The following is a 19,723-nucleotide window of genomic DNA, read 5'->3' on the forward strand; positions in this document are numbered from 1 at the left end:
CAATATTTTGATTAATAAACACATGCCAGGAGGCACCTTCTCAGCCTTTTTCAGCCAGAAACAACCACCTTGTTTTAAATGAGGGAAGGATGGGACAACCAGTTTATTTCTTTGAGAGGGAACCCTCAGTTTCCAGTGATACATCATCATTTGTGAGTAGAGAAAATACTATTTTCAGAATTGAACAACTAATTTATATCTTTGAGAGGGAGCCCTCAGTTTCCAGTGACACATCATCATTTATCTGTGAGTAGAGAAAATACTATTTTAAGAATTGAAAACATGATTGGAAAAGTTGATAACTTAGTTGTCTGATAGTGGTTTTTAATGAAAGGATTTATAAATTAGACACTGTGTAATAATAAAAGTGCAGGGATGGAATTAATAGAAAATATTCCAAAAGGATGAACTGAATTTTCTTGTTTAGAAGCAGTCAGAATCTTACTGAAAATTAGAAAATAGTGATGTGGGAATTTAATTTCAAATAAATGATCAATATTAATATTATAAATTATAAGAATTTTGATATATTAGGGAAGATTTCCTTAAGATTGAGATGAGCTATTAAAACTTGCTTTGCTACAAATAAAATCTGATTGTTCTCTTCATAAGCAAAACAAACTACTTTGTGAGAGAAATCCTGAGAAAATAACAGAAAGCAGGTTAGAGTAGAATGAAGTACAGTAGAATCATTTTCAGATACCTGTAATTTACAGGTGCCACTAGTTTTTTTTTTGTTTTTGTATTCACATAGAAGTAATTTTTGGCCAAGGTTGTAGACAAGTAAATACAGTAGAATATTTAGAGGGAATAAAGTCATCTATCACATATGAAGAGACCTTAGGAAAGGCACACCCACACACCCAAACACACCCATGGTGAGCTGTTTTGTGGTTAATAAGGAGACCCTTGAGATTTGTGAAGAGGGGCTAATTCACACCAAATGTTGTTAGTATGAAGATAAAAGATACGCCAAGGGGCAGAAAACTAAGGATGAGTAAAATATTTCATTATATTAATAATAGCATGTTTCAGTTTTGATTAGTATCTGCATATTTTTACCACATGTCTGAATATTCAGCTATGAAGCCAATAGTATTCCTGTATTTGTTGTTACAAAGTAAAATATCTCTTCTACGTTTCTTTCTGATGTTATTTGGCTTCTGACTGACCATGGGATATACTAGAACTTTGTTAGATTGTGATAAGCTTTTTTAAAGATTGGCTTTTAGCAACATTTACTTAAAGCCAACAAACAAACTTCCAGTGCCAATAAACCTTGAGTTCAGCCTACTTCTGAGAAGCTAATTATTATTAAATTTTTGCTCAGCTGCGGTAGATATTACCAAGCTCTTTTAGCCATTCTTTGAGGAACTTTTTTTTTCTTTGAGTGACATGATTAGACTTATTGGTACTAGATTTAATGTTTAACATGTTGGGTCTATTTGAACCCAACACATTCTCATGTGTTCAGATTGCTAAAATTAGAGCTAATCTAACCATAAAGAATAGAAAATTCATTAGGATATGTGGATAGACATGTAATGTTTGGTGGTTAAATAAGCATCATTCTACTGAAAAATAATTAACTGTTACCAGTCTTTGATACAATGCATCAAAAACTTCATTTTACCTATTAAGTGGCACCTGGGTGGCTCAGTTGGTTAAGTGTCCGACTCTTGATTTCAGCTCAGGTCATGATCTCACAGTTTGTGGGATTGAGCCCTGTATCAGGCTCCACATTGACAGTGTGGAGCCTGCTTGGGATTCTCTACCTCTCTGCCCCTTTCCTGCCCCTATGTGCACACTCGTGCTCTCTCTCTCCCAAATAAATAAAACTTTTAAAAAATTAGTAGATTTTAGCTTTTTCTCCTCTTACAAAGACTTGTATCATTATGTCATGATATGTTCACATCACTGAGTATTGGAAAGGGGTGTCTGGAGTAAGATGTAGAGTTTAATACTTATCTTCATTTAATTGCTGTTGACACTAGACAGGTTACTTTTCTGAGCCTCCACTACAGTTTCTGGATTTTCTTGAGGACCAAGTGAAAAAATGTAAATACATATGTGGCACACTGAAGGTTTGACTGAAATTTAACTTTGTCTTTTTAATTCAAGTTAGTTAGCATACAGTGTAGCATTGGTTTCAGGAGTAGAACCCAGTGATTCATCTCAACAAGTACCCTCCATAATGCCCATCACCCATTTAGCCCATCTCCCCATCCACCTCCCCTCCAGCAACCCTCAGTTTGTTCTCTGTATTTAAGAGTCTCTTTTGATTTGCCTCCCTAAAACTTAACTTGTGTAAGAATTAGAAGCCACCAGAGATCCTTTAACTTTCTAGTCTGTGAAATTAATTTGTTGATCTTAACTGGTAAATTTTCATTTTATTTTTTAAAATAACAAATTTATTAAGATACTCATATACCATAAAGTTCACTCTTTGAAACTGTGTAATTCCTGAGTTTTTAGTATATTCACAAAATTGTGCAACCATCACCACTGTATAATTTCAGAGTGTTTCCATAATCGCCAAAAAGAAACTGTACCCATTAGCGGTCACTCCCTAGTCTTCTCCCAATAGCCCTAATCTACTTTCTGTCTGTAGATTTGTTTATTCTGGAAATTTCCTATAACTCAGTCATATAATATGTCGCCTTTTGTGACTAGCTTATTTTTACATAGCATAATATTTTCAGGATTCATCATGTTATAACACAAACTAGTACTTCATTCCTTTTTAATGGCTGGATAATAGTCCATTGTATGGATATATGCCACATTTTGTTTATCCATTCATCTGATGATGGAACGGGTTGTTTCCACCTTTTGGCTGTTGTGAATAGTGTTATGAATATTCCTGTACAAGTTTCTGTTTGAACACCTGTTTTTAATTCTTGGTATACACCTAGGAGTGGAATTGCTGGGTTATATGGTAATTCTGTGTTCAAGTTATTGAGGAACTGCCTTACCTTCCACAGTATCTGCACTGTTTTACATTCTCACCAGCAGTGTATTGAGGGTTCCAGTTTAAGCTACATCATTGCTTCTGTTTGTATTATGTGTCTTTTAATTCTAGCCATCCTATGAATCAGTAATTTTTAAAGAACTAGAATAAAATAGAAAATATTAAAGTATATTTCACATGAGTATTTATAAATCTTATATTTCAAATAGGTATGAATATGCTGGGTTGAAATCAAATATGTACACTTTTTAATGGATTGGCAGCAAAGTTTGAGAAATACTATCCTAGTCAAACCCACCCATTTTATAGAAAGGCCCATAGACTTGAGATGGGTTGTCCAGTGACATATAATGCAGCTAATAAGTGATCTAGCAGTAACTAGGACCCACGTATTCTCATCCCACATCTGGGGCTTCAGTAACAGTTTTCATTGTCTTACCGTATTTAGGGGTAAAATTTTTGCTGTGCTCTCTTAACTATTTTTGGCCTATATACTTAACTGGTATTTGTTTTTAATTTGTAACCCAATTTGTTAATGAATATTGTTCAGGATCTTTCATGAGCTTCTGATTATTTTTTAATTTTTTTTAATGTTTACTTATTTTTGAGAGAGAGCAAGCGAGCAGGAGTCAGGGAGGGGCAGAGAGAGAGAGAGGGAGACACAGAATCTGAAGCAGGCTCCAGGCTCTGAGCTGTCTGCACAGAGCCCGATGCACATCTCAAACTCACGCACTGCGAGATAAGACCTGAGCCAAAGTCAGACGCTTAACCTACTGAGCCACCCAGGCGCCCCTGATTATTTTTTAAAAAGTTAATTTTGACTGGGGCGCCTGGGTGTCTTAGTTGGTTAAGTGTCAGACTTTGGCTCAGATCATGAACTTGCTGCTCGTGGGTTCGAGCCCTGTGTTGTCAGGCTCTGTGCTGACAGCTCAGAGCCTGGAGCCTGCTTCAGATTCTGTCTTCCTCTCTCTCTGCCCCTTCCCTGCTCGCGTGTGCTCTCTCTGTTTCTCTCTCTCAATAAATAAACATTTAAAAAAATTATTTTGACTTAGTCCACTGACAACCAGAATTCAAAGATCTGAACTTTGTATTCTTAAATTTGGAAAGAAAAAAGAAGTCTACCTCTATTTAAGCAAAGATTTCCTGAATGAATGTTCTAATTTTGATTCAGCGATAGATATACTGCAGCTGATACAGTTTCCTCCTACTCAGAAATATTAAGGTCTTCATCTGAATACTCAGTTTGTACAGTTTAGGAGAAAAGAAATCTTAAAAAGTTTCAGAAAAAAGTCAAAAAGTTGGTTGAAATCTAGAAATTTCTGAGGATAGGTTAAAAGAATCTGTATTATTTAAGCAATGACATGTAAGAATCTTAATGCTAGAATAGATCTCTAGAAACTGTTTTTATGTGGGGTAAATGATAGCATAAGTAAAAATAAGCAGAGCTAATCCAGGGTTATCACCATTACTTCAAAACTTCTCCAGAGATGGAGATTCCTTAGCTTCTTTGGGTAATTTTATTGTTTACCCTTAAAGCCAAAAAGTTCTCCCATATGGCTGCCTAGAGTCTTGGTGTTCAAAGATAGAATTTCAGTTAGAGCAACTCTGGGTGATTGCTTTCTGTTGCCTATTTTAAATCTTCACTCTTTCACATTTTAGGCTACTAGCAGAGGACTGAGGGGAAAGGAGAGGGTTCAGGGGGTGAATTTGTGGATTTATGTGTATGTTTGTATTTATCTGATTAATTTTATTCCAATGCCAAATGTAAGTAATTTTTCTTTTAGATAAATTAACATAAATTTTTGATTTATGTTAATCTTAACATAAATAATTGATTTAAGTGTTACAAGAAACATTAGAGAACATGATGGAAACTTAAAACAATTTCTACTAAACATCAAGTGAGAAGAAATAGATCTAACTGTGGGACAAAGAATTTAAGTTAGATAAAGAACTTTCTTGTAGGGAAGCTGTAGCAGACTAGAATTTATCATCAAACCCAGATTTCCTATACCTGCCTTTGCCTTCTCCTCTGCAGTATCCCCTTTTCTGTCCTCCCTCTATCCTGCCTTATTGTGGTTATCTCTCTGCTACAGTATTCTCTTCTTTGTCCACTCCCCACTCTGCACCGATGTCATTCTTTCTCACTAACCCTGTGATTCTCCATTTATCTATTTTTCTGTCCATGCGGCTTCTCCTTGTGTTTCCCCTTTGTCTGTCTCGCTGTTTATGGGAGTGGGGGAGGGAGTCTCTGTTCTCTGGATTCTGTCCTCTCTTTATTGTTTATCTTCATTGATAATTACAGAAGAGGGTACATATTTGACAAATGATTTAGTTGCATCCAATTGGATTTTTAAAATTCCTTCTGGAATTGTACAGAATGTTGAAGAACTTAGGTGGCTTTTTATTTGCTTTAAGTAAACAGATACAGCTTCCATCAGACAATGGAACATTTCTTTAACTGTATAGAAAATTAACTGTTCTTGAATGATATGTATTTGTAAAGTGCTTTTAAAGATGTACAATAGAGGAACAAAGGGTTTTTTTTAACCTACAATTAACTACTGTGACCTTTGAAATTAAGAATTTTTATATGAAGACTTAAAATGTGAATATGTGTCAAAGTGAGAATCCCTGAGTTGATGTTACCCACAATAATTTTTCATTAGACGTAATCTTTAATATCAAAGACCCTTTGTCAAAATTGCATTGAGAATTTTCTAGTAAAGAACTGAGTAAAGACCGTGACCCATTTCATTTATCATGATCCATATTTTAAGACTAAAGCTGTAGGTATTTGTTGCTTCCTATGTGATTTTAAAACTTACTGGACAGAGGCAGCATCATTTTTAATGTCTTTTAAATTGATAAACTTTAAAAAAAAAACGACTGATTTCATCATTGGGTTCTATTACTTATTATTTTCTCTTAAATATTCATTTGTTTCAACTGTGTGTAGTTTTAGTCCATATCTTCTTGTCAATCTACATATATTTAATGAAGTTTAAAAACTCCCTGAGTGCTAATTTAAGCTGTTCTACTTGTTCACTAAACATTTTTAATGGAAACTTGGATTGGAAGGATAAGAGTACTTTGAGCAGCTTTCCTGAATAATATTATAAAAGTAGCATTTGTAGGGCAAGTAAAACACATGCATTATATGCATTATATGTATGAACATTCACAAAGAGTTAACTAGAGGAAATTCCTTCTAAAGATACATGGTAAGATAGCTAAAATGTATGAGCTCGTCTGATTACTGACCTATGTGCATTACATGCTGCTGTATTGGGCAAAAAGACATTTCAGGACAGTTGTTCCAAAACAGATAACATAATCAAGCCCTAGAATCTAGGGAAAAAAATTATCTTTTTTTATTTCTTTGGTGTGGCAGAAAAAGTACTGCCTTAGAAATTGAAGAAATGGGGGCTCCTGGTTTGGCTCAGGTCATGATCTCGCAGTCTGTGAGTTCAAGCCCCGTGTTGGGCTCTGTGCTTGACAGCTCAGAGCCTGAAGCCTACTTTGGTTTCTGTGTCTCTGTCTCTTTCTGCCCCTTGCGCTCTCTCTCCCTCTCTCTCTCTCCAAAATAAACATTAAAAAAAATTTTTTTTTAAGTTGAAGAAATGGATTCTTTATCTGGGTGCCATTTTTTACTGTATGGCTTTATATCCTCCAGAGATTTGATCTGAATTATATATGTCTCTAGTTGGGGGTTTGGGGGTTGTTTTTTTAAATTGGGAAATATTTCTGAGGGTTTTTATGAGAATTAAATCAAATAATGTATATGTACATAATTTGATATTCTGTATCTTACTATTCACTAATGGCAATGACTAATATGGGCCGAATACATATTTGTAGGTTTTCAAAAAATGGTTGACGATGTTTAATTTTAAAAGCTGAGGTTAAGTGCAGGTGATCTCAATTCAGTCTGGCAACATTCATAATGTAATAAGTCTAGAGATAGTTCCTAAGAAAAGATAATTTCAATGAAGACAGTTTTTACTAAACAAAAATGTGACTAGGACTTCAAAGAGGTGAGTGAAGTTGTAAAGAATGAAAAATAACAAGTTTAAATTGGTCTTGATGTTAGCCTAATAATCTTGAACCTTAGGCCTAGTTAAGTTTTTAATATTTCTAGCATTGATAAGATCCTTAGGTTCTCCCACAACATATTACTTAATGTAGGTAGCTACTAGGTCTTTTAGCCTGTTTGGGACTCTGTTGTATTATGCTTTATAGCTTTCTTCTTCCTATAGACCTTACCTTGGTCCCTGACCTTCTGAGTGAAAGACATTTCCAGTTTGACTGAGAAGTGTTATTTTTGTCTTGGATTTTAAACTCTCCTAGGTGGTCTTTGTGGCTTTAGAACTCAATATGCACAAATTGGCCAGATTTCATCTTTCTCTGAACCTGCATTCCTTACGCTATCCATTTTGGACTAACCACAAAATTTCCTAGTTCCACAAAATTTCCTATCTGAGCAGTGTCTCAACTGTTAACTTCTCTCCTGAAATAAGGTCATTGATTTTAAGTTGCATCTCTCATTAAGCCATTCCTAGTTTGAGGTACTCTACCTTACTTCCTCTATTTTTTCTTTATGGCATATGACTACAGTATCTTATTTTATACTTACAGTATTCTAAATAAGAATTATATGCTGTGTTTACAGTAGAAGCAAGAAGAGGGCAACAAAAGAAACCAGTTCCCAATGAAGCAATAGAATAACTATAAAAAACAGACACAAAACTCAATATAGCAGTCAAGGTCATTTAGTATAGAAGAAAATAGGTTTGACTACCTTAGTACCAAGTATATCATGTCTTAAAATATTATAGTAACTGAGGTTAATAAAGCCTTTAAATCTGTGGTTCTTAACCAGAAGGGTACATTATAATAAACTTAATACATATGTATTTATATTTATACTTCGTATATCATTAAAAAAGACACAGATTCTGATTGTGTTTGAGGTAGAACTCAGGACAAAAATTTATACATTCTTTTAGTAATTCTCATAAATATCCTCAATTAAAATTATTGTTTTGTTAAAGCAAGAAAAGATAGTTACATTCAGTAAGTTCTGCATAAGACTTAAGATACTTACAGTACTTAAGTACTGTACACTGATACAGTGTTATTCCAGTCATTAAGGAAAAAAACCTCTAATAGAAAAATAGGCAAAAGAGAAGCAGAAAAAAGATGAAAGAAGAAATACAAATGGCTGTTAACCTTGTGAAAACATATTCAATCTCACTACTAGGCTAAGAAATATATTTTTTCCTAACCAGGTCATCAACAATGAAAAAATTAATCCTTATAATTTGGTCTTTTGTAGGAATGAGCACACAAGTTAATTGCTGGTAGGAGTAGTAGTAACAGTCTGGAGGGCAATTTGTCAATATGTATCAAAGTTTTAAATGTTGTTTTCTGATCAGTAATTTTATTTTACGAATTCTAAAGAAATTGGAAAATATCAGATTGCAAAACATTTACTCTGTGACCTATACAGTTAGATCAGGATTTTTTTGGTAATTTTTATTTATTTTTGAGAGACAGTGTGTGAGTGGGAGAGGGGCAGAGAGAAAGGAAGACACAGAATCTGAAGCAGGCTCCAGGCTCGGAGCTGTCAGCACACAGTTCTGAGCCATGAGATCATGAGCCGTGAGATCATGATGCTTAACCAACTGAGCCACCCAGGTGCCCCAGATTTAAAAGAAAAAAAAAAAAAAAAAAAAAAAAAAAGTCTGAAAGGCAGTATAACAAATTAACACCAGTAATTCTAGCTGGAAGATACAATAATAGAGTTTTGTTTGTTTGTTTGTTTGTTTTTTACAATGTCAGTATTGTTTATGGGTGACTTTGGTACACAAAAGAGATTAATGCAAAAGTTCCTTTGCCTTTAAAAGTTTAAATATCTTGGGGTTGAAAAGACAATAGATGGTTATCTTTTGGGCTGAATAAAGTTGCGTATTGATTTCAGGGAGCAGTGAGATCTGAAGCCCTTGATTTTTCTCATTGCCCCAACAGCCAGTCGGAGCTCTTAATTATTAAAATTTTAAAACAGGAATTTCATTATCCACCCAGTGAAATCTAAGATAGTCTCCCAAGTATCTTAACTACTTTGTTGGTTTTGTAATTCTTTTTCCTTTTTAATTAAATGTTTTCCTGTTTTGCTCTAAAGATAGTTTAAGCCTATTGAATTCTTTATGCTCTTAGAAATTCTTTATTCTCTTAGTAATTCCATGGTGACCTCTTTGAATTTGGTCGAATCTGACAGTCCATAACCTTTTTCTGCACCCCCCAGCTTTATTGAAGTATATTTGATGAGTAAAATTGTATTTATCCAAAGTGTACAATGTGATAATTTGATGTATACATGGTTAATTAACACATCCATCACCTCAGTTACTGTGTGTAGTATGAGAATGCTTAAGATCTACTCAGCAAATTTCAAGTACACAATACAGTATTATTGACATAGTCATCATATAGATCCTCAGAACTTATTCACCTTAAAACCAAGTTTGTGCTCTGACCAACATCTCCCAGTTCCCTTTACCTGTATTCTTTCTGTCTACTGTTAAAGATACCATCTTAAAGGGGCACATGAGTAGCTCATTTGGTTAAGTGTCCAACTTCAGCTCAGGTCATGATCTCACAACTCATGGTTTCGAGCCCCACATTGGGCTCTGTGTGGACAGCTCAAAGCCTAGAGCCTGCTTCAGATTCTAGGTCTCCTTCTCTCTCTGCCCTTCCCCTTCTCGAGCTCTGTCCCTCTCTCAAAAATAAATGCACATGAAAAAAAAAAAGATGCCATCTTAGCTATGGTTAAATTCTAGCTGTTTATTAAGTTTTATTTAGCTCTGGGTCACAGCTTCTTAGCCTATCTGATTGACAGTTTTGAGTCTCCAGTTTTATCCCCCCATTATTTGCTGCTTTAGATTATTTGCTATTTTAGATTACTAAAGAGCATATCTGTTTATTTTATAAGGACTAAACCTGTTTTGATTGGGGGGAAAAGATAAGGAGCCTCAGGAATCAGCTGAAGAACTATTTGAATCTATGAAAAAACTTAACTGTTAAGTAGTAGGTTATAAGATACATGTATAAGAAGTAGTAGCTTTACTGCAAACCTTACATGAAGAAAACTAACAAAAAAGACTTAAGCTGAGAGGGTTTTTCCCATGTGACTGAGTATGAGACAGGTAGTATCCACTGTAAGTTTTTCCCAGACTTGTATACAGGTTTAGTTTCAGTCGGAATCTCAATAGGACTTTTCTTTTTTGCAGAAATGGGAGACACTGGGAAGTACCTTGAAAAATGATTCTGTAACTCATTTTGAATGGTTAAAAGACATTTTTGAAAAAATAACGAGCAAGTACTTGTATTATCAATATGAGGAAAGACTGTAATGCTACTATAATAAGATATTGTGGTTCTGATTAGACCAGTGGACTAGACACAGATCATTATATGTAAGAATTTGGTGGTGTCATACATCAGTGGAACAGGAAGGATTATTCAGTAGATGGTATTACAATAATTGTTAACCACTTGGAAGAAAAAAATTGAAGTTAAAGTTTCCCCTCAAATTTCTACCAAGTAAATTTCAGATAGGTCAAAGTTCATTATGAAGTAGAAACCAAAAGAAATACAGGCAGATATTTGATGACCTGGGAGAAGGAGTTTGTAAGTATAGAAACAGTGAAATAATTTTTCTGTAGTAAAGGCTACCATACATACAGCTAACAAATGAAAAAATTAAACTGTTGCCAACAAATGTGACAAAGTGTATACAAACACATGCATACATCTACCTTATTGGGGGGCAGGGAAAAGACAACTTGTGGTTCTTAACCATTTTGGGATAACTCCCTCCCAGAAAAATACGTGTGCTGTATATGCACACTAACAGGCATGCACACACATAATATGTGCCCACAGCTTTCAATATAATTTTAGGAGACTCATGTTCACAAAAGTTTTATGAATCACAAAGAAGTGCCTGGTAAATGTTACTAAATCTCACCCTCTCCATTAAATAAATTGATTTTATAGAACTGTAATGTTGAATATTGGGCAAAATATTGCTAATGGGATGTAAATTAAATTAGTAAAACTTCCCTGGAAAGCTGTTTGGTCTTTAAAAGGTCAGAATCTCACTTAAAAATTCTATTTCTAGGAGTTATTTTAGGAAAACATCAGAATTTCAGGCAAATTTGGATTCAGCAATCGTTATGTACTGAAATGCTTATTACGTATAGTAGCAAAAAATTGGAGGGAAGCAACCTGAATGCTTAACTTTAGTGTAATGGAGCAATTATATATAATGTTTTTAAAATACTGGTGATGTAGGAAAATAATTAAAAAGTGCTGTTTAAAAAGGAAATGATTTAAGATGTTAAAAAAAGTTTCTAGATGATGGGACTATTGGTTTTAAATTTATTTATTCATGTCTGTATTCCTACTCATTTATTTTTGTCATATGTATTAGTTTTATACTTAAAACACTTTTGAAAAAATGTTATTCTATTTTGTATAATTTGTAGAGTTCTGCTTAAAAATGACAGTGAATTAACTCAAAAATATATGCAAGGAAATTTGAGAACTTTTTTTTGAGAAATTGTTATTGGTTCAAGAAAGTTTATCTTAAAATATGTTGAATTAAAACAGAAACAATTAATTTTTGGATACTTTTCCTTCTCCTACTAGAAGTGGAAGACTTGTTTTCTTCACTTAAACATATCCAACATACTTTGGTAGATTCTCAGAGCCAGGAGGATATCTCACTGCTTTTACAACTCGTACAAAATAAAGATTTCCAGAATGCATTTAAGATACACAACGCTGTCACAGTACACATGAACAAGGCCAGTCCTCCTTTTCCTCTTATCTCCAATGCACAAGATCTTGCACAAGAGGTATGTATTCTGAACATCTGCTTGACATATACAAGCTAATTGTTAGCGATAGTAAGGCAGTATTATTGGAAAATACTGATGTGAATATAAGGCTTGTTTGAATTAATTACTACTGATCACATGTTACTAATTTATTGTGTTAGGAAAAATTTGCCAAATGCATTTTATCCTGAAAAAATACATACTTAGTTCAGAGTCAGAGCTCTGTTTCATGAAAAGAAGTTCTAGTTTTATATATAAAATTATATTTACATAGTGAGAGAAGTATTTGTCTAAATTACTAAAGGGAAGTGTTTTAGTACTTTTATAAACGTATAGTTTTAAGCATTATACATTATAAACTGAGATGAGTACTAATGAGATAAAATTCTGTCTGATAATCAGGTGTCATAAATATATAACTTCTGAAATTTGTTGCTTGTAGATACTTTGAAGTTTTTCCTCTTTAAAAACTATAGAAGCTCCAAAATGATTGAATTTTGATGTACAGTGAGACATTCTCTGTTAACATGCTGACTTTGAAGTTCTAGTTTCTACTGTTTGTTGGTGTTGATGTTCAGTGTTAATGTATTCTGCAAACATCTTTTGAACTGAAGGTTTTAGGGGCACCTGGGTGGCTCAGTCAGTTAAGTGTCTGACTTGATTTCAGCTCAGGTCATGATACCATGGTTGTGTGATCTAGCCCCACGTCAGACTCCACACTTGAGCGTGGAGCCTGCTTAAGATTTTCTCTCTGTCTAGAAATAAAATAATAAATTGAAGGTTTTAAAAAGATATAAATAAGTCATTTCCTGTTTTGGGGGGTAGAATTCTGTCATTATAGGATTTTAGGTTATTTTGATATTATGAAAACTAATAATTCTGGAAGCCCATCAAGTAAATCTATTTGATTAAACCCAGACACTAGACAGAAAATGGGCTCTGGGGAAGAGTAGTACTTTCAGAACTACAGACCTATAAAATACCTTAGGAGGCATTTTTTTCAGATGAGCACAGAATGTATTTTATTTATTTAGGTGCATACAGTGGACAAGAGTAACTGAGAGAAGTCTATTATTACCCAGGGCAGGAGAGTATGACCTAAGGTCCTGTTCCTAGAGAGGAAGTTTTCTGTCCATTCGAATTTAAAAGAGCTAGTTGAAACTCATTCTTTGTGCTCATCTTTCATTATTGAAATTAAATATGAAATTAAAATTTAAAATTTTTAATTAAAAAATTATCTCTGCGGTTTTACTTATTATAGTTTAAATGGTTTTTCTGAAAATTACTTTCCTTGCAGAGATCAAAATAACCGACATTACTTTGATTTTATTTACTCACAAATACAGCGTAACTTTCATTGTATAGGTTTGGGAGGAATGCATGATAAATAATTATAATCATTCTTTTCTCTGTCTTATTGGGCCTTTGTTTGTTGAATGGAACAATGGGTGGGAAAGAGAATGAAATAAGCAGGAGAGATCAGAATTGTTCCAATTAAAGAAAGTGACACAGACAACAGAAAGGGTGAAAAGAAATAGGAATAAAAGAGGCATACATAGCTTAAAAAGTTTTAGGAGTTGAGTGAGACAAAGAACTAGAAGTGGCTTAAAGAGTAAATGCTTTGGGAGAGAAAGGGTTGAAAGGACTTTAAAAAATTAATCTGAAAATTAGTTTTAAGATAGCTAATGTATTTACATGATTCATAGTTCTAAAAGTGCCATAGCAAGGAGACTTTCTGAACGTTTACTTTCACATCCTTACAGTATCTTCAGTAACACTTGAGATTGTGTTGCTTTGGTGGTGGTAAGATATGTGGGTGATAGTTATCTTGGACTGAGACTGTTCTTAAAATGAGTACAAACTGATGAATCTAGTCAGTGTGTCACAATGTGTGTGGTTGTACTGCAGTGTAAATAACTTTCCTGTAGCTGTGCGTGCACAACCCTGTGACAGCCCTGGCTTAGAGTGCATAACATTTAAAAAAAGTATATACTCAGAGCTCATCAAAGAAAAGTCTTAAATCTGAAAACAGAATTCTAAAAGTTAAATGGACTCATCCATTGCCTTTATTTTACAGCTGGAAAAATGTTAGCAGTCACCTAATTCAACCCTTCTGTTTTATATTTCTGGATATTGATAGTGAGGTCAGGTGAGGTTTTGTGAATGGCATAAGACTAATAACTAGGCTGTTCATACATCCAATACCTAATGTTCTGCTTTTTAGCATTCGTAATTCCAACTATTTTAATATGCAGTATTTAAAAGAAGAGGTTACTTCATGCTTTAGTTGTATCACTTTTAAATGAAAATTTAAGTAAAAAAATTCAAGGAATATAGTGAAAGAATGTCTTAAAACATTAGGAAGTGTTCTCTGTTTTTATAGCTCTTTAAAATAGTATTTTTATAGTTTTTTGTGTGTCAGTTAAACACTGAATATTTTATAACAGATAATAAAATTTATATATTGAATCAAGATTAAATCTTTGAAAATATAGGAAATGTATTAATAACCCCACAACAAGTATTTTTGTCATTAAAGTGCTTTTATCAAGAAAAGGTTGAAAACTTGGGTTTCATTTAATGAACTTTTTGCTTAGTCCAGTAAAAATGTAAGACAACAGACTAGGAAATAGTATTTTATTATTTGATTTTGAGATATTGAGATATATACATGTGTATACATGTATAAATATATATATGACAAAAACTTGAATCCAAAAGAACTCTCACAAATTAATAAAAAGACTGTTCTTTTTTTTTTTTTTTTAAGTGGGCAAAGGACTTGAACAGACACAGAAAGAAAAAAATCCAAATGGTCAATAAGTATGAAAAGGTGTTCAGATCATTCCTATCAGAGAAATACAAATTAAAACAAAATGAGATACCACTACAGAGACACCAGAATGACTTAAAAAAACAAAAAACAAAAAAACAGGCAATATCAAATGTTTGTGAGCTTGTGAAGCAGCCGAAACTCTCATAGAGTATAAATTGGTACTACCACTTTGGAAAATGTTTGGCAATATCTACTAAAGCTTAGCGTACCTATATATTATGAACCAGCAACTCCACTTCTGGTTACATACCTGAGAAAACTGAAAACGTATCCACACAAAGGCTTAGGTACAAATACTGTTTTAGCATTCAGATAATATGTCCATTGACCAGTTAAAGTTGAGTTAGGCTATCACTGAGGAAGAACAGTGAATCAATTACAACCTAATGAGAAGTACTGTGATGGCAGTATGAGTAAGGTACCAAGAGCATGTGATAGATGTACCTGATTCAAGGGGCAGTGATGGGAGGAAGCAAAAATTTTGAAGAAAGTTTAAGTTGCTGAATCTTGAAGGATGATTGGGAATTTACCAGGAAGTCCAAGAAAGAGGAAAAGCCATTCCATTGGCAAAGGGTACAAAGATCATAGTGACTGAGAAAGTTTCTGGCATATTTGTTCAACAATGAGTAAAGGGTAGGATATAGTCTTAAAATTGGAGTCCAGATCCTGAAGGCCAGAAAGCCATATTAATAAGTTTAAATTTAACTTATAATGGATCCATGTTGGTAAATATTTTTAAATAATTAACTTACACAAATAGATGACAGGAGAAAACCATAGGATCAACTTGATGATGCAGAAAAGATACCTGAAAATAAATTCAGTACCTTTCCCTTGGTGGTGAAAATTCTTAGAAAGCCAGGTACATTTTGTTAAGTTGATAAATAATATCAAATCAATGGGGAGCATCTTGCCTAATGGTGAAATACCCACCACATTGCTTTTTAAGCTTGGAACAGGACAATCTACAGACTCTCACCTCTAGTACTAACATTTTTCTGGAGGGACTAGCTACTACAACGAAAAAGTAAAAACATAATAGTGTATGTAATAGTGAAATATAAAGTGGGAGAACAGGGAAACTATGAATTTGTTTCTAATTTCAATAGGTTGAATTAGTTACTTTCAGAAGCAAAAACATTGGTTTATTTGATATTCAACATGATGCCTATTAAAATATGGATATAATTTGTACACATGCAAACATCCTTTTCAAACATGCATGTGAGAGATATTGGAAAAAGTAAATTATTAAGAAGCCTATCTTTAAGTGGTGAGAGATAGGTAATTTTCTTATTTTGATATTTATGTTTCCCAAATTTAATATGAAAAAGTCACTGTAAAGAAAAGTTTAAAGCAAAAAACTTAGAAATTGTGTGAGGTCAAGAATGGAGGCATAAAGTATGGAGGCTATGTAATTGTCCAGCTGTAAGATTTTGAGTAGCAGTTGAACATGAAGTGAAGAAATATTTAAATAGAAAACTAATAGGACCTATTGTTCCTATATGGAGACTAAAGGTAAAGGAGACATCAAGGAAGACTTCCTGTCCTCTTTTATTGAATTTGTCAAAACATTGAATGCAGTTTGCCAGCCATTCTGTGAATAGCCAAACAAAGCTGAAAAAGATGAGTTCCATCTATAATGAGCTCAGTCTAGTCCCATCAACAATTTTAAATCAAGTTTGTTCAGACTTATGAGTACATGTTATCTAAGCAAATTCAGGTCGCTGGGACAGCTGGCATCATAGGGACCATTCACGGTCATCATAGGGAGACAGCCTGATACATGCAGGGAGGAAGCAGCAGTTTGGGGCTGGACCAAAAAAGGTTATAGCATGAGGAGTGCCAGGTGATAGGGCTGGAGAAGAGGCAGAAATCAGATGATGCTAAGAATAACACTAAGGAGCTTGGACATGATCTTGTAAGTGACAGCCAACAAAAACTAAAATGTTTATATTTCTGTTTTAGAATTGAAAAAGATATTTAATGACATAGAAAAATGTTTTTATAATTAATATCAAGTAAAAGTAGTTATTAAATGCTGTTATAAAATTATATAAATAGTATGATCTTATTTCAGTAAAACTAAGCATAAAGGAGATACACAGATTTTCCCATAATTTTGGGGTTTATGGACATATTTTTTTGGTAACCAACTTTATTGAGCTATAATTTACATATGCTTAAAATGGGTACATTTATTGTATAGTTCAGTATGCTTTGACACATGATATACACCTGTGTAATCTATCACTGTGGTCGTTACAGAAGCATCCGTGACTTTCGCTAAGCTCCCTCATGGCCCTTTACAGACAGTAACACCTCCTTCCCACTTCCCGGGCCCTAGGCCTTCACTGATCAGTTTTGTTTTTATTTACTAATTTGCCTTTTCTGAACATTTCATATAAATGGAATAAGATCATATGTAGTCTTTTGTGTCTGACTTCTTTTTCATATTTATCCATGTGTTGCATTTATCAGTATTTGTAACGTCTTGCTGAGTAGTAGTATTCCATTGTATGAATATCCCGCAATTTGTTTAACCACTCACCTGTTGATATTTGAGTTGTTTCCTGTTTATCATTCTGGCAAATGTGTAATGGTATCTCATTTTAGTTTGTATTAATATATAGTGGGCATTTTTTTATAGGCTGTTTCCCTATCTTTTGTAAAATAGCTTGTCAGAGTTTTTTTTACCACTTAAAAAATCAGATTGTTGATCTGAGTTGTAAGAATTTTTTTTTAAGTTTATTTATTTTTGAGAGAGCACGAGCAGGGGAGGGGGCAGAGAGAGGAGGAGAAAGAGAATCTCAAGCAGGCTGTGCACTGTCAGTGCAGAGCCCAACACAGGGCTTGATCCCGTGAACCATGAGATGAGATCATGACCCGAGCTGAAGTCAAGAGTCAGACGCTTAAGCAACTGAGCCACACAGGCATCCCAGGAATTACATTATTTAAATGGAAGGAACAGTAGATTTAAAATTAGAGACTGGGTTTTAGTACAAGAAAATAGAGAATCCTTTGCCAAGTTACACGAAAGAAAAAAATACCAGTAACATCAGGAAAGAAAAAAGCATGAATGCAAACATAGGAGATTAAAAAATTATAATACAGTTACAGCTTTATGGTGTTAAATGTCCAAGTGCTATGAAGTGGATGGTTCTTTTAAGGAAATATAAATTGCCAAAGTGATTTAAGGACAGATAACCCAAAAAAGTAGACAAGTAACTATCAATAAAATATAGTTAAAATTAAGAAATCAGAAATCCACCTTTAAAAAATCACCATGCTCGGGTGATTTTATGTACAAGCTCTATCAAAACATTAAGAAACATAATTCTTGTGTTAAACTGTTTTAATACTTAAGTGTAGGAACATTAATATAGAAATCTTAAAATATGAATAACTCACATCTAGAAATGTATTAAAATAGTAATTTATTATTAAAACCTTGGATTGTAACTTGTTCTGTGAGTGTCTTGCAAGCCAAGCAATCATTTCTAATAAATTTTAACTTGATAAACGGCAGTCTCTTGCAATATGAGTAATAATGTGATGCCAAACATTACATGATCACAACTGAGCCGATGGTTCTTGAAATTTGCTTTGATACATGAGTGCTTTGGATTACAAGCGGGTTTCCTGAGTGAATTGTGCTCACAGACCAAGGTTTTACTGTGTGCCCAGGTACTGTGCTAAGCAGTTTATATGGATTATCTCAAACTTTGAATGGTAGGTGCCATTTTACAGGTAAGGAAACAAAGGCTAAAAGAAACTCATCATAATTAAGTGTTTCTCCTATGAATGCAAGAATTGCTCCACCTCGAGACTTTTTTAATTACCTGTGCCTGTGGTATTGTAGTTGTTCCATTACTCTCATGTAAGCTTATCTCGTTAGTCTGTAACTCTTTAAAGTATCATCTCTGGTTTAAAATATATAAACATATGATTTTAAAACTACAAAATAGCAAGTAACTGTTAAGATAGTTTTTCTTCCCTTATGTAATCATTTTTAGTCTATTTTATAGTACATTGATAGAAACTTCCAAGAAGCAAACAGTTTGGGACACCTGGGTGACTCAGTGGGTTGAGTGGCTGTCTGACTCTTGAATTCGGCTCAGGTCATGATCCCAAGGTCATAGGATTAAGCCCCACGTCAGGCTCCACACTGAGAATGGAGCCTGCTTAAAATTCTCTCCCTCTGCCCCTCTCTCCTGCTTGTACTCTCTCTCTAAAATTAAAGATTTAAAAAATTAAAAAAAAAACAAATAGTTCATTCATAGTCATAAATACCAAAATCTTTTAGTGTATTTTTTTAAATAAAAAACACTGTTAACAATGATAGCAAGATGGAAAACTCTGAGAAAAAACACATTCCTTTTTTCTCTTATAATTCTTTGTAGTGCTTTCCTTTCTTATAAGTAGATTTTACTGATTTAAATTGTATCTTTTTTTTTTTTTTTTTTTTTTTTAAGACTTGTATAGATGCTGGTGATGTTTCCTGTAACCTAGGAAAAATAATCTTTTGTTTCTTAGGTACAAACTGTTTTGAAGCCAATCCACCAGAAGGAAGGACAAGAATTAACTGCTTTGCTGAATGCTCCACATATTCAGGTAGAAAATGAACAGAACCATATGTATGTATATATATATGTGATTTTTCTAGCAAATCAAAATCTCTTTGAATCAAAATCTCTTAGGGCTAGAAAGAACCTCAGACATTATCTGTCCAGCCTGTTTTATTTACACCTCCCACTGCAAAATAAATTACTATGTTGAAATATATATATAGATATATAATAGATATAGATATTTATTTATATAGTTACTTATTTTTTGGATTATCTATTTTTATATTTAAAATTAACCACATTAGTTTTGAAACAACTTTATATTTTTCACAAAAATTCTTCCCTTTTGGGAGTACCTGGGTGGGGGTGGCTCATTCAGTTAAGCATCCGGCTCCTGATTTTATCTCAGGTCATGATCTCATGGTTTCTGATTTTGAGC

The 19,723-nt window shown here is 33.7% G+C and overlaps 1 protein-coding gene across 6 annotated transcripts in view; it reads left to right on the top strand.

Moving 5' to 3' along the window:
- Positions 1–19,723, top strand: part of PALS1 (protein associated with LIN7 1, MAGUK family member) — a 99,534-nt gene that overhangs the window by 38,880 nt on the left and 40,931 nt on the right. For all 6 annotated transcript variants that reach the window (XM_042989944.1, XM_042989939.1, XM_042989943.1 and 3 more), the window contains exons 3-4: positions 11,687–11,895; positions 19,250–19,327. In XM_042989944.1, coding sequence (XP_042845878.1) covers positions 11,687–11,895; positions 19,250–19,327 — 287 coding nt within the window. The remainder of the gene's footprint in view (positions 1–11,686; positions 11,896–19,249; positions 19,328–19,723) is intronic.

This window comes from Panthera tigris, chromosome B3, assembly GCF_018350195.1.
Source record: "Panthera tigris isolate Pti1 chromosome B3, P.tigris_Pti1_mat1.1, whole genome shotgun sequence".
NCBI lineage: Eukaryota > Metazoa > Chordata > Mammalia > Carnivora > Felidae > Panthera > Panthera tigris.